Source organism: Phascolarctos cinereus, unplaced genomic scaffold (assembly GCF_003287225.1).
Source record: "Phascolarctos cinereus isolate Bilbo 61053 unplaced genomic scaffold, phaCin_HiC Scaffold_3;HRSCAF=262, whole genome shotgun sequence".
Classification (NCBI taxonomy): Eukaryota; Metazoa; Chordata; class Mammalia; order Diprotodontia; family Phascolarctidae; genus Phascolarctos; species Phascolarctos cinereus.
The window spans coordinates 50,113,538-50,129,231 of NW_027555736.1; the positions used below are offsets into that span (position 1 = coordinate 50,113,538).

The following is a 15,694-nucleotide window of genomic DNA, read 5'->3' on the forward strand; positions in this document are numbered from 1 at the left end:
TTTGAACTCAGGTCTTCCTGACTCTAGGTTTGGTACTCTTTGCCACCTAGGTTGGGAATGCTAAGGTGCAGCTTCCATCTTGAGTCAGGAAAGCCACAATGTACCACTTCTTCTCAGCAGGCCTCTTGCCAGAACCCCTATTTTCCCAGTTTGCTCCCTGTGGGCCCCAAATCTACCCATCTCCTGTTTTTGCAGACATAATTCACTGGCAGGGTTGAGAAAAACTCTGTATCCTGGTGTGATGACACAAATAACTCCATTTATTTCATGGCTCTCTGTCCAAGGAAGCATACTAGAGTTGTGGGTGCAGGACAGACTGTCTTCTGGAATTAGGGAAACTGGGTTCTGGTCTTGTCTTGTGTGACCTTGGGCAAGTCATATAACTTTCTTGGGCTTCTATTTCCTCTTCTTCAAACTGAGGTTGCACCAGATGAAGTCGCTTCCAAGTCTAGCTCTCTGAGCCATTGGTCCTATAACCAGAAGGCCCCTGAGGTCCTTTCTTGTGCCAGAATCCATGAACTTGGCCTAAAACACCCAAAGAGAACCATTTCCTTACACACAGCCCATTCTGCTACTTGCACCGACACTTGGATTCTCTTCAGCCCGCTCTCAGGAACAGCCAGTACCCAGCACAGCAAAGCCAAGCTTCGGTGATTTGTTCTTTATGGACCCAACATCGTTTATGGCTCCTGACACTGCTCCCCTATAGTTGCTTCATAAAACCCACTTCACTGGACTTAACACAGTCTCCCCCTTGGCCTTGCTCTCTTCACACTGTTTTCCTAGGATTGGGGCCAAATGAAGTTATTTCAGGACCTGCCTACCCTAACTGCAGCGGCAAATGTTTCCTTCTTGCCCCCCCCCCAAACCTCGCCAAAAATCAGGCTGGTATGAATCCTTTAAAAGTATTTTAAGTTATATTTTTTAACTTTACATGGTTTCAGCTAGATTCCCCAAGACTTTGGGCCATGTTCACGGCCATTTTATTCCTTATCTTCTGACAGAGAACAAGCAGGGCAGGTTCTGCCCAAGATGGCCCTTGGACACATGTCCTAGCATACCTGCAGCTTTGGCAGAGTAGCTCAGGAGTTAAGTAGTTATTGTTCAGTCATTTCAGTCATGTCTCACTCTTTGCGACCCTATTTGGGGTTTTCTTGGCAAGGATAATATAATGGTTTGCCCTTTCCTTCTCCAGCTCATTTTACAGATGAAGAAACTGAGGCAGATAGAGGTTATGTGACTCCCCCAGGGTCACACAGCTAGGAAGTGTCCGAGGCTGGATTTGAACTCAGGCTTCCTGACTCCAGGCCCTGCACTCTATCTACTGCACCACTTAGTTGCCTCAGAGTCAGGCAGACCTCTTGGTTTAATTCCCATTTTTATGATGCTAGTATGAGCTCCTAGAGAGACCCTCTCAGGGATGCTCACAGAGAGATGAACTATTGCTTGACCTATTAATCTGGGTTAAGTAGCAAGATAGCTCTGGTTACCTAGAGAACTTTCTGATGCCTTGTTGGGTTATTTCCTTCAGCTTTCAATCCTTTGACCGAGGGTAAGGGAATTTCATCTTTGTGTCTATATCCCCAGTGCCACATGGCACCTTGGCAGCGTATGGTAGATGTTTAATAAATGCTTGCTGACTGACTGATGGACTTTCACATTTCTACAGCTTAAGACCCTGCCAATTTTCAGAGCAGGGGCTCCTGCCTGTGCCTTGGGATAATCACTTTGTCATGAGTGCTAAAAGGTGTTGAGGCTGGCCCAAAGATGCCAAATTAAAATTAACAAGGAAAAACAGTGCCAGCTCCTTTCTTTGGCTTTTGGCTTGGCACTGGTATCCCTCCATCACAGTATGAATGTAAATGAGTTATCTGAGAAGGGCATCCTATTCATTCTTCTCTCTTTGGGCAGGAGTATGCCTCAAGGGTCTGCCTGGTAGAAGCCTATTTTTTTAAAAAAAAAGACATTATTGAGCCTACCTTGGCAGTCTGTTGTTTGGCCTCTGCTTGAAGAGTCTTGCTGGTCTACCTGGACCTTCTGAAGCTTCGGCCAGTCTTCCTTATCTGCTTTCCACTGGAAATGAATGCTCTCTGGCTACCATCTCTAATAGCCTTTTTATGGCCTTCAGGTACCAAATCACTCACTGTTCCTCCCTTTCTCATTATTGCAGCGATTACTGATTTGGGAAAATGACTATTTGGATCAGCATTGTCTGGGCAATATTATTGACTCATTTCAGTCTTGTCTGACTCTCCGTGACCCCATCTGGAGTTTTCTTGGCAAAGATACCAGAGTGGTTTGTCATTTCCTTTTGTAGCTTTTTACAGATGAGGAGAATGAGGCAAACAGGGTTAAGTGACTTGCCCAGGGTCACACAGCTAGTAAATGTCTGAAGCCAGATTTGAACTCCTGAAGATGAGTCTTCCTGATTCCAATCCAAGTACTCTATCCACTGTACCACCTAGCTGTCTAGGTAATGGGACTGGCCATAAGGAGTTATTTTATATTTATATTATATATAAATATATATATATAAAAAATAAATTACATATATATTATATATATTATATTATATATGTTTATATTATATTTCCCTCCCTTTATTTGCCCTACGGTCCAGCCAAACTGGCCTTTTGGCTATCCCCCAAAACCAGGAAGCCCAGCTCACATTGTCTTCTCAGCTTTGAATGGCATTCTACTTCACCAGTCTCCATTAGGCTCCTTAAATGTCTTCAAGGATTAGCTCACATGTGTGAGCTAAAGGAATCTCTTTCAGATTTTCCCAGATTCTAAGGTCTCCCCCTCCTTATATTGTGTTGTATTTCCTTATATTTGTCCCCCTTTGAAGAGATCAGAGAGTGATTTTCATTCTTTCATAATTACCTCTGTGCACTTAACCCAGTTCCATGTATGCATTAGGCACTTAACAAATGCTTGAATTGAATTGAACTAAATCTATTCTATATGTTATCTCAGGCAAGCCCGTCCCATCACTCCAATCCTTCAAGTTCTTCCATCTTTCAGAAGCCATGACTTCCAAAGTCTTGCTGACCTTTTAATGCCATTTCTTATGCATAGTATAGTGACAGAGATCCCAAGGCCCAGCAATTAATCCCTTCCTCCCTGGGGCCTCGTTTTTCCTGTCTAACTGAAGATGATTCCTGACTCCAACAGGGTTGGAATGCCTTCTCATAGGTGTGCACAGAGGACAGATTGGGCGGCCTACCCCGCCTATATTCTATGTGTATTTATGTTCCTTATGGAGAGGGGCTGGGATTGGCCCCTCCTCCAAAGGTCCTTCAGATTTGGCTCTGGCTTCTTTAAAAAATACACTTGGAGTTTTACTTGAGGTAGAATCCCCTCTGCCTAGCAGACGTCAAGAAGCCAGAATCCTGGGCAGAATTATCTAACATGTCACTGTCTTTTTATTTTGAGAAAATTTCAACCTACTCCCATCCCTCTGACACATGCCCCCATGTCTCTTGGAGATGATGCTTCTGATTTCTGGGCACTCCTTCATTCCTGACCCCTATACTCACATCCCTCCTCTGGACTTTTGTCTTAGCCTGATGTCATTCTGTGGGTGCATTCTACATCAGGTCAGATGCTCCAGACTTCCAATGCATCCATTTTAGTATGAGATGAGGTGCTTGAGCGTAAATGGGGAGAACCCTCCCACCATCGACCAATCTACCCTACTCTTTGTCCCAGTTGCTGGTGCTCAACGCTCAAGGCCACACAGCCTTTCGAGGGAGGCGAGTGCTGGCAGAAGACTTGGACAGTTAGTCCAGTGACGCAGAGATCTGCTTGGTATGTGGCACATGATGTCCGAGAACTGCTGCCCATCCGCCCGTGCAGAGCTCTCAGCACCTGATTATTGGCAGGCCCTTTAAAATAAAATTAAAAAATGAACGCGGCTGCCGCAGGCAATTTTCCTCCCTCCCCCCACTGACAAAACCCACTTCTGAATTCCTCCCTGACATCTCTGATCTGTCTGCTTCACATCTAGCTCTCATCACTATGCCTGAATTCTGAGACAAAAACCCAAGGATAGAAAAAAAGGGCTCGGGTTCTATTTAATCAGCATCTTTTGGAGGGTACCACATTTCACTGATTGGAAACTGAGACTCTGTGAGGCTACGTGACTTACCCAAGGTCAGCCATGCCCAGGCCGTGGCTGAGCTGAGCCCCTGTGTACTCATGAGGAGCTAATGATTGTTGTGTGTCTCTACCCAGCAAAGCAGGGGATGGAGCTTAGACTAGGGGCTGAAACAGAGCCAGAAGTGGCAGGGACCCTCCCACCTGTCTGCCTGTTCCTTCTTCCCACTGGATCCAAAGTCAAGTGGTTGTTTTTCCTTCTGGGGTCCTGAGTCAGAGTCAGGGTCTGCTCCATTTCCTGGCCTGTGCCCTGGGAAACCGTGTCCTGTCACCATGACCAAGCCATTTCTCCTCTAGCATTTAACTTAGAATGACTGAGCTGTTCTGGGTGGGGCTCAGGATGGACCTAATTCTTTTCCACAGTGTGACCCCAGCTCTCTGACCTGATACATTCCTGTCTATTCTCCTTTCTCATCATCTGTCACCCAGTTATCAGACCTTTCCATTGTCTCTCCTTATTCCCAAACCCATACCTCATTCCCATCCCCAATCCCCATCCCTAATCCCAGCCATTCACCCCTGGAGAGGCAATGCTGAATAGTGGATGGTGCACTGGACTTAGAATCAGAAGACTTGGGTTTGAATCCTGCCCCTGGACAAGTTACTTAATCTCTCTTTGCCTCCCTGTCCTTACCTACAAGACGGAGGTGCTGGGCATGTTGGCTTATAAGTTTCCTCCCATATCTAAGTCTATGATCCTTTGAGCCTGGAATCTCTTTGGCCCCTCTTCCCTTCACCCCTCACTTTATGCCCATACTTTTTTCCAATCCCACTCCCTATCTTACAAGCCTTGGTCCCTTCTTCTGTTTCTACCTCCCTTCCCTAGTCTGTTAATCTCATTTTTTATGCTGCTCCACTCAACTCATTCCACCCCATCTTCCATGGCCCCACTTTATGGTTGTTTAGTCTTTTTCAGTCGTGTCTGAATCTTTAGGGGTCATTTCTTGGCAAGGACACTGGAGTGGTTTGCCATTTCCTTCTCCCACTCATTTTGCAGATGAGGCAGACTGAGGCAAATAGCATTAAGTGGCTTGCCCAGGGTCACACAACCAGTAAGTGTCTGAGGCTGGATTTGAACTTGGGTCTTCCTGACTCCATCTTCACCTTGTATTATGAGGTAGCTTGTAAATAGTACTAGACTTGTACTCAGGAAGACCTGGGTTCAAATATTGCTTCAGACACTTAATAATAGCTCTTACTTCACAGGGCTATTATGAAGATCAAATGAGGTAATATGCAATGTGTGCCAAATGTCTCGGTGCAGTTTTAAGCTTTTAATTGCACAACTGCACTCAGACTTTTGGGACACACTGTATGTAAATATAAAGCTGAGAGAATCTTGAAGTGCTATGTCTGTGAACTATTTTTGGTAGGATTCCTACCCTCCCCACCTGTTCCTTCCCTTGCTTTATCCCCCTCTCCATCTTTGTTTGCTCCTTTTTTCTGGCCTGGGTTCTCTTCAGCACTTCATTTGGTTCCAGGGATTTTATACGCATGTTTATCTGTGTGTGTGCACACTCTTGTGGTGGGGGCTCTCCCATGTCTGCCCTAAGCAGAGGCATCCTGTGCCCACCAGGAGGCCAGTTGTGATCTGCGTTCATGGAATGCCACTCTGCTGGCACTGCCCACTCCAGGTGAGCGGCTCCTTGGCTCTCTCTTTTTCAATAGGGGAAACAAAGGCACAGGTGTTGAATTGTCCCATGGGGTGGTGGGGAGAGGCACCTCACTCCTCCAGAGGCCTAGATAATGGAATTCAGGAGTTAAGGCCAGTAGGACTCATAGGTCAGAATGGAAGGAAAAAAGGAAAGGAAAAAACCAACCCCGACCTGTCAGGTATTGAGCTGACACAGCACAGTGCCATGAGCTGTGGGGAGCAATGCACAATATTAATCATGCGATAAAACAATAATTGCCTTCTCCCTGGCCTCTAATGCTTCCCCTCCCTCAGGGCCCTTCATGCCAATAACGGGAAGGAAAATGGCCCTCATCTCCCTGGCAGAGACCTGCTTTTCTTTGGAAAAGGTGGAGACTGGCATGTTGGTGGGAGTTCTGGGGTGACAAGGTGGGTGCGTCGCTTCCTCTCAATCATTCAGCACGGGAGGATTTAGACCCTAAATGTCTCAGGCCAGGACTGGCTTTAGAGTGAGTCTTTCCTCCTGGCATCTTGATGGTCCTTGCCTCACCCCCCTTCCCCAGAAGACCTGACATTTTCTTTTGAGCAGCTCAAAGCACTTATTACGTCCTTATAACAGTTCAGTGAGGTGTGTCGGCATGCTTATGATATTATGTGTGGTATTGTAGAAAAGGCAAACCCAGGCTACCAGATCTAGGGTTTAGATGTGGTTCTGTCTCTGTAATTATCCTAGGAAAGTTCCTTCATCTCTCTGGGCTTCATCTTTCAAATGAGTGTATTGATCCAAGAGCTATAAAGAGCCAACACAAATATTTAATGGTCCCATGCCACTCAGTTAGCTTCCCTAATCTTCTGCCTTTCCTTTCAATGTACTCTTCAGCCCTAAGCTTGCCTCAGTTCATAGAATGTGTTCAATAGGTTTTTGCATGACTCACTTTCTTTTTTCTTTGATTCCTAGGTCAGGTGAACCGGCTGCCTTTTTTCACCAACCATTTCTTTGACACATACCTGCTGATCAGTGAGGATACACCAGTGGGTAAGTGCTAAAGCCCTGGGGTGGACCTATGGACTTGTGGAGAGGGTCTGGAATTTGTATAAGACCTTAAGAATCACCTGACAATAATACATTAACATAGGTTTGCAAAGAGCTTAACGCATACTGCCATTTGATTCAAATAGCAACCCTATGATTTAATTACTATAGTTTTTATATCTGCTTTGCAGATGGGGAAACTGAGGCTGAGAGAAGCTAAAGTGACTTGTTCATAATCATATAACTAGTAAATGTTGGGGTCAGTATTTGATCTCTGGTTTCTCCTGGTTCCCCTGACTAGCACCCTTATCACTAGACGCTGCCTTTCTGGTCCAACCACCCATCCTCAACAGCAGTTCTTTGTATATCTAACATTATTAAGAGATGGTCATCAACATCCTGTTTGGCCATCTCCAATGATAGTGGTTTAGCTCTAATTGTTAGAATGTTCCTCCTTCTATTGAGCTAAGATCTGGTTACTTGTAACTTAGACCTATTCGTCTTCTCTCTGGAGTTATGTAGAATAAGCTTAATCCCGTTTTCAAATGTCAGCCCTTGAAATACCAGAACCCATTTGCCACGTATCCCCTTAATCTTCTCTTCTCTGGACAAAATGTCCCCATTCTAGCAGTCTCCTTCCTTAGGATAGAATCCCAGGCAGGCAACCCCACACCAGAGAATCAGCCTTGGCAAAAGCTGAGGAGCACTTTGTCTTAATTCCCTATTCCCTCAGGCCTACTCTCCCTAAGCGAACACCCTCATTCCATCCCCAGCCTGCCCTGTCTTTCCCAAATCCCCCACTCTTTGTCTCCCTTATTGAAACTTATCTGTCCCAGATGTCAAACTCTCAAGGTCCAACACACCAACTAACTCTCTGATAAATAGACCTGTGTTAATGAAAGAGAGAGGACCATGGTCACCCCACGTGTCATTTCCAATTTATGTAGGGCAGGGTTCTTAGGCTTTCTTTGCCGAAGACCTCTTTGGCAGTATTGGAATGCCTATGGACCCCCTTCCCAGAATAACATTTTTAAAGCATCACATAAAATACATAGGATTTCAAAGTAAATCAATTATATTGACATGCAGTTATCAATATTTTTTGAGCATTCCAAGTTAAGAACTCTTAATAAGGCCTTCTGGAGGCAACATCCCCTGTCTTTATAGTCTAACCTGCTTATGATTGGAATGCATTTGGGGGCAGGTAGAAATTTGGGGGGCCCTCATGCTGCAACGTGCAGGCGGCTCCTTTGCTATTCCAATGTGTCGGATTGCATACCAAGTCTTGATCATGGGTGCCCATTGGAAAGGAAATCTCCTTCTGTGATTACTTCTCCTGTAGCAGTGATCAGGGGGTAACACATTGACCCCTTTGATGTAGGTGCCCCCAATGTATCTGTCTCCTACCTCTTTATTATTTCTAACTCTAGGAAATTTTTCTTGAAATCTTGCAAATGGAGGCCGGCAAGGTGACTGGGATGAGGAAAGGTGTAATAGGAACTCAGCCATTTGCAGAGATGTCATGAGGCAGCTGGCTGGTCCACTTCAGAAGTGAGTCACCGCCAGCTGTGACTGGACTGGAAGTTCTCTTTCTTTCTTTCTCATCCAAGACTTCTTTTGTCCATCTGTCTATCTGTGCCTCAGTCTGTCCCACTGAACCACACTGCCACCCGTGGGGGAATCTGGCTGAAATCATCTTTTTGTGAATAGCAAGTGGGGTGAAGGTTATTTCTCAGATTTCGAATAATTATAAGAGCTCAAGTTTATATGTGTGGTGTTGTTGTTCAATCATTTTCAGTCATGTCCAGCTCTCTGTGACCCTGATTGACATCTTCTTGGTAAAGATATTGGAATGGTTTGCCATTTCCTTCTCCTGTTCATTTTATAGATGAGGAAATTGAGGAAAACAGGGTGAAATGACTTGCCCAGGGTCACACAGCTAGTAAGTGTCTGAGGCTGGATTTGAACTCAGGTCTTCCTAACTCCAGGCCTGGTGCCCTACCCAATGGTCCACCTCACAGTCCATATACATAATGTTCATATACACACACACACACACACACACACACACACACACACACACACACACAGTATTTTAAGGTAAAAGACTATGTTTATTCTCTCCTTTGATCACTAATTTTTTGCCCAGAGCTTTTCTTTAATGGATATTCTCAAAACGATTTGTAAAAAGCAATCTGGCCTATGGGATGATAGTAGACTAGAGTTCCTTTCTTATTTTTAAGGCCCCATACATTGTTCTCTTGTAAATAGTGTCAGTGGAAGTGGGTGTGAGGATTGGGTTCAAATCCCACTTTACCACCAACTAGCAACGCAAACTTGTGACCAGTCACAGAGCCTCACTTTCCTTATCCATAAAATTAAGATACTTGGATCAAATGGGGGTTGGGTGATCCCTTGTCAGGGGCGATAAAAATCCCCTATTCAGGTAGGGCCTGAAATAGATTCTCCCCAAGGCTAATTTAGACTCTGACATTCTGTGACTCCACGAGGTAATTTGTCCTTGAACATAGGTCTCAGTATTTCTATCTGTGAAACAGGCAGGTAGGCTTAAGATTCTGAAAGAAAGTATCTATGGGAAAATGAAGAACATTTACTCTAATTCCTCCCTTATTTTAACGTTAATTATTTATAGGTATGTTATATTTTAGGATTTACAAAGTGCTTTTGATTTGATATCTTATTTGATCTTCATAATTCTGTGAAGTAGGTTCTATAAGGATAATTGTACCTATTTACAGATGAGAAAACTGAGGCTCAGGTGACTAGTTCATACTGTTGTTCATTCTTCATTCCCACAGAGGACCAAACAAGTTCATATAGCTGGTATGCATCAGAGCTGGGTTTGAAACTACATCTTCTCCATCCAAATCCAACATTTGTTCTGTTATTTTATTGCTCCCTGGTCATCTCAACCAGGCGGGGTGGAGGGAGGAGACTCAGAGTCCTAGCAGTTTAGAGCAGAAGCCACAGGCCAGAGTGTGAACCTTTGTCCTGTGGAACATGGCTGCCCTTAGTGGGGCAGGGGGAAGGTGATCCTGCTGACTTCCCTTCTGCTGTGATCACGGCTGTGCCAGGAGAAGCTCCCAGCCTTTGGAGTGCTGCTGTTCCTACTGCCTTGGGTTCCCTCCCCTTCCCCAACTCCCAGAGTGAGGATGTGGGTGCATTTCAGTAACAGGTCTCGAGAGACGTGGAAGCCATGAGCATCCTCAGGGAGATTCATTCAAGTTCTTAGATAGTCACCCACCTGGGTCCTGGGTGAGAGCCATGGTGACGGGTGCCATGGAGACATCCCTGGAGAGAATGGAGGAAGTACTGTGTCCTCTGCCAGCCAGCTTCCACAGGAGACACCAGCCCACTGGCCCTAGGGCCTACATTAGGGCATGAGTATCTCCTCAAAGCAGACCGAGTGGTTTGTCCAATGCCAGGCCCCTACACTGGGCATTGAAGGAGGTGTGAGAACATGAAGCCTAGCCTATTTTAAGCATAAGTTTGAACCTGTGTTCTCCCTCAGACCAGGACCCCTAATAGTGTTTCTTGGGTATGTAGTCCTATGAGCTGGGCTGTCCCCACCACTCCTATTCTACCACCTCTTTCTTCAGCATTTGGTCCATTTTCCTTCCTATTCCTCGGCCCTTCCCTCAAAGCTTTCCCTCCCACTTTGGTTCCCTGCCTATGATCCTGGTATCTTCATCTCCTGTGTTATCCCCCCATATTAGTAATAGATAGTCTAGTAACTTGTGAAGTTTAGAAAATGCTATTTTACAATTGCCCTGGCCACCTTCTGAAATAGACATTTGGGTTATTTGTGAAGCCACGGTACAGACTGTGGTCACCATCACCCTGGTGAGGTCCTCTTTGTCTAGAACATAGAGGATCAGTAACACTGATCTTTTGTAAGAGCCCAATAGTCAAGATTAATTTTGAGAGAGGCCTCTAAGTGGTGCAGCCTGGAGTCAGGAAGACTTCTCTGTCTGAGTCTCAATATGGCCTCAAACACCTACTAGCTATGCAACCCCGGGCAAGTCACTTAACTCTGCCTCAGGTTCCTCATCTCTCAAATGAGCTGGAGAAGGAAACGGCAAACCACTCCAGTATCTTTGCCAAGAAAACCCAAAATAGGGTCATGAAGAGTCAGACATGACGTAAAAAGGGAAGACGTAACTAAGCCCTACTGGGGTAGTATGCATATTTAAACTAACATACCTATTTTATCATGTTCTGACCACCATACATACAGACACTCATGATTGGAATAGACATTAGAAGCTATTCTTGAGAATGACTCTCCTCTACAACATGCCTCCAAATGGTCATCCAGTCTCTGCTTGAAGACGGGGAACTCATTACCTCCTGAGGCAATCAATTCCGTTTTTGGACAATTGTTAGGAAGTTTGTCATTACAGTGAGCCTAATTCTGCCTCTGCAAAGTCTGCTCATTGCTCCTAGTCCCACCCTGTAGGACCAAACAGAATAAGTTTCATCTCTCTCCTTCCTGACTGACCTTCAAGGACTGTGAAGATACCTGCCATCCTTCCCCAGTCCTCCCAAGCTCCTTTTCTCTAGACTAACCATCTCCAGTTCTAAATTTGAGGTCATTCACCATTCTGGGTGCTCATCAATGTCCTCCCTAAGACATGGTTCCCAGAACGGAACAAAATCAATTCTGAAGTTGATTTTTTGAACCCGAGGGTAAGACTTTACATTTATTGCTATTCAATTTCATCTCACTTGTTTCTGCCAGATTTTAAACTAAATTCAGTTCACTCAATATTTATTAAGTATCAACCATGTGCAAGGCACTCTTCTGGGAATAAAAAGACACAAACAGAAAGGTCTTTGCCTTCAAGGGGCTTAGGTTCTATAGCTGTTTTTGGATATTTTTAGATCTTGATTCCATCACTCAAAGTGTTATCTGTCCTTCACAGCTTTGGGGCATATGCAAATTTGATAAGCATGCTAATTATCTAGGGCCAAACCCAGATCCCTGGGGCACTCTACTAGAGACCTTCTTCCAATTTGTTATTTCTATGCTGTTTTTCTTCACTAAAAGAAATTAAATTTCTTCCTGTAAAGCAGAGATGCCAAAATGTTACTGGATTCTTTAGGATCTCCTTCTGTGTTATGGTGCCTTTTATGACCTCTCCATATTCTGTATTTAAGACTTTCTAGCAGTGTTTATATGTGTGTGTGTGTGTGTGTGTATGTGTATATATGTATATAGATTTGTGTGCGTCTATATATTTGTATACACTATGTAGTCTCTCTCTCTCTGTCTCTCTGTATATATATAAAATATATATAACATATATATATTATATATGTGTATATATATATATATATATATATATATATATATATATATATACACACACACACACATACTCCCAATATATTCTGACAGTAAAATTTTCACCTTAGTGAATAACTCTGTTCCTTTCACAAGGAGCCTAATAGCAATAATGATATAATCATCATCATCATCATCATCATCATCATCATCAATAGACCATATGCTTCACAGGATATCAGAACTGAATTTTGGTAGAAAGTAATTTTAAAGACCTATTCCAACCTCTTAACCATTCAGAAATCCCTTCCATAGTATCTTGGCACAAGTTGCCCAGTCTTGACTATAGCAATTAACTAGCCCATAGCCCTAGTCATTGGTAGACAGTTCCTGTGTTTAGAAGGTCTCATTGGAATGAGCCAAAATCTTTCCTTGTATCTCACACCCTTTGATCCCTTGGGCAATATAAAACAAGTCCATTTCCTCATGCAGGTGCTAGCCCTTCAAATATTTAGAATGAGAAGGGACCTTTGAAGACACCGTCATGCCTGCTCCAGGTTTACCTAATTCCTTTGACTGTTCCTCATCTGTCATGGTTTCTAGACCTTTCATTATTCTGAGGATGGGTCAGGCATATCATTGTTGTTGCAAAGGAAAAAGATACCGTGCAACATTGCTAAAGAGGACTTCTTCCCACACTTCCCACTCAACTCTACTTTTGTTAACAAAATATACAAACTATATAAATACATACACATATGTATTATGCTAGCAAACATCCACTCTTCACTATTCATCTTATGCTGGATGTAAGCCTTTGAGGAGTCACCTGATACCAGAATTGACTGAAATTGTATACAGTAAAAATCAAAGAAAAAAATCAAGCCAGAAGTAACAGAGTTTATAGGTTTACAAATAAATGCAAAAGGGAACACAGCAAACATTTTTATGGATTGATTTTGTTTTGTTAAAATGTTTAATATGATATTGTAGAGTGGTTTTTTTAAATTTTTTTAGATCTAAGATGTAACTGGTTCAAGTTTGAGGGGTTAATTATTGGTGATTCAGCCCATGTCTGGTTGGTTTGCTGATTAATTGAAGTCTGCTCTCGTTGGTTTGCTGATTAATTGAAGTCTGCTCTCAATGTTGCATTTATAACAAATATATGTTCTTAATTTTTTTTGAGGGGAGGGGCTAGGTAATGGGGTTAAGTGACTTGCCCAAGGTCACACATAGTAAGTGTTATGTGTCTGAGGCCAGATTTGAACTCAGATCCTCCTGACTCCAGGGCTGATGCTCTATCCACAATGCTATTTAGCTGCCCCAAGATACATTCTTTAAAAAGTGACTAGAGAGAAGGATGGTACTGAAGAGGTGATCTGACCATCACAGAGTATGATAAAATTATTGCTTTCAGGGATTGCACACCCATTTGTAGCAGCTTTATCATACTCATATTCAGCTTGTGCTCAGCTCAAACCCTCAAATCTTTTTCATACGAACCTCTAAATTTCCAAGTCTCCCCAATTCCATACTTATGTAATTGATTTTTTCAATTCTAGAAGTTGATTCTTTCCATTTTTTTCTATTCTATTTCACAGTTTTTTCCATTGTCATTTATCCCTACTTAATTTCATACTGTTTGTTTTGACCAAACCAACAAACCTGTCAAGATCACTTTGAATTTTGGATCTGTCATCCATTGTATTAGTATATCAGTTCTCCCTCCCTGCTTGGTGTCATCTGCAAGCTTAATGAGCATGCTTCTAAGTTTTCATCCAAATTACTGGTAAGTGTTACACAGGACAGAGCCAAGGGTAGAATCCTGTAGCATGTCACCAGAGATCTCTTTTCAGATGAACATATTAATCTGCTAATTGCCTGGTTGATGCAAATTTAGTTCACGTTCTTCTCCAGCCCCACCTCCCCCTGCAATGATGTTGTATAAAATCAGAGTATGATTGGTGTTATTTTCAGTAAAACAACATTTTTTTCTATCAAAATTCTCTTATTTAGGGTCAGGGATTACATTCCAGGAAACCTGTGTTTGGACTGAATGGTAGTATTGTTTAGGTAAGTTTCAGTTTAAATAAGGTGCAAATCCACCTAATTGAACTATCACATAGCTCATCTGTTTTTACCACTGTATCTGCAAGGATAGCGTGAGTTACTTTGTTGAATCCTTTGCCAAAATCAGTATGTGTCTATGATACTTTCCTGGCCTACCAAACCTATAAAACCTCTCAGAAAAGGAAATGAGTTTAGTTTGTTATAATTACTGATGTGTGAACTCATGTTGGTTCCAGGTAATCACCACATTTTCTTTCAAAAGACTCACAAACCATTTGTTTAAATAGTCCAGCCTTGAATTTTTGCTGGCACTTCTGTCAGACTTACTGACTTTTAGTCTCTGTAGTCTAACATTTTCCTGTTTTTGAAAATAGTAAAGATATTTTCTTGTCCTCAGTTTGGTGACTGTCCATAGTTGTGATAGTCACAAAACTGAGGACGAGAAAATATCTGAAATATTCTGAAAAATAGGTGATGGTGGTACAGAGATCTCCTCTACTTGGTCCTTTTGGAAGCTTGAAAATGTCATTTAAAAATTTTAAGTTGCCAGATCTTATCTCTTCATCCAAGTTTGGCTTTAATTCTCTTTTGTGCTGCCTGTCTTACCCCTTCCAATTTGAAGATCATTCTCCTTGTTGGGCACAATAGATACAATCCCAGAGCTAAGTAACTCTTCCTCCTCTGTCTCATGTGGTGTGACTTTCCCTCTAGACTATGGCTCTGTCCTCTCCTCTAAACATGCCATGACCTAGCATCTGTAGAGTCTGCCCCCAGGTGGTTGTATGGTGGGTAATAGAGCCTGAGGCTAATGAGACCATGGTCATCATAAGTTTGATCTTTGACTAGTTATCTTCCCCCAACATTCCCTGTCACCAGAGTGTACCGTACAAGGCAGGAAATGGGTGAGCAGGCTTAGATCCCCATCTACCACAAGCAATTCAAGCATCTCTTACCAAGGATGAGTCAGGCATGTCGTTGCTGTTTGTGAAGAAAAAAGACACCTTGCAACACTGCTATGGAGGACCTCTCCACACACTTCCTACCCAACTGTGCCTTTTGTTAACAAAATTTACAAGTTATATAAATTGTAGTTATACAATATATATTATGCTAGCAAACATTAATTATAAATTTAAAGTTGCATGCAGCACTTTGGGTGAAGGTACAAAAAACCAAAACAACCCAACCCAGCAGTTGTGCTCCTGTCCCCTGTACTCCTATGTAGCATCCTAAGACTAAATAACTCCCATCTCCTTTTCTCACTATCTGAATGGCAAAGCCAAAGGGGCAGCTGAGCCTAACATCCTCAGGGGTGGTCCTATCACAAAGCAGTATCTCATTCAGCTTGATGACACTGAATCCATTCCTCCTACTCCTGTTTTGGAGGCTCCATTGTACATAGTGTCAACCCCTGGGAATCTCTGCTTTGACCCATAGTCTTTAACTGCCCCCAGGAAGACCCCCCCCCATACTCTGGTAGTTTCTACTCACC

The 15,694-nt window shown here is 43.2% G+C and overlaps 1 protein-coding gene across 1 annotated transcript in view; it reads left to right on the plus strand.

Annotated features, from left to right (window-relative positions):
• CDH23 (cadherin related 23) overlaps window positions 1–15,694 on the plus strand; it is a 606,235-nt gene that overhangs the window by 48,553 nt on the left and 541,988 nt on the right. The window contains exon 3 of the mRNA XM_020994435.2: window positions 6,750–6,827. Coding sequence (XP_020850094.1) covers window positions 6,750–6,827 — 78 coding nt within the window. The remainder of the gene's footprint in view (window positions 1–6,749; window positions 6,828–15,694) is intronic.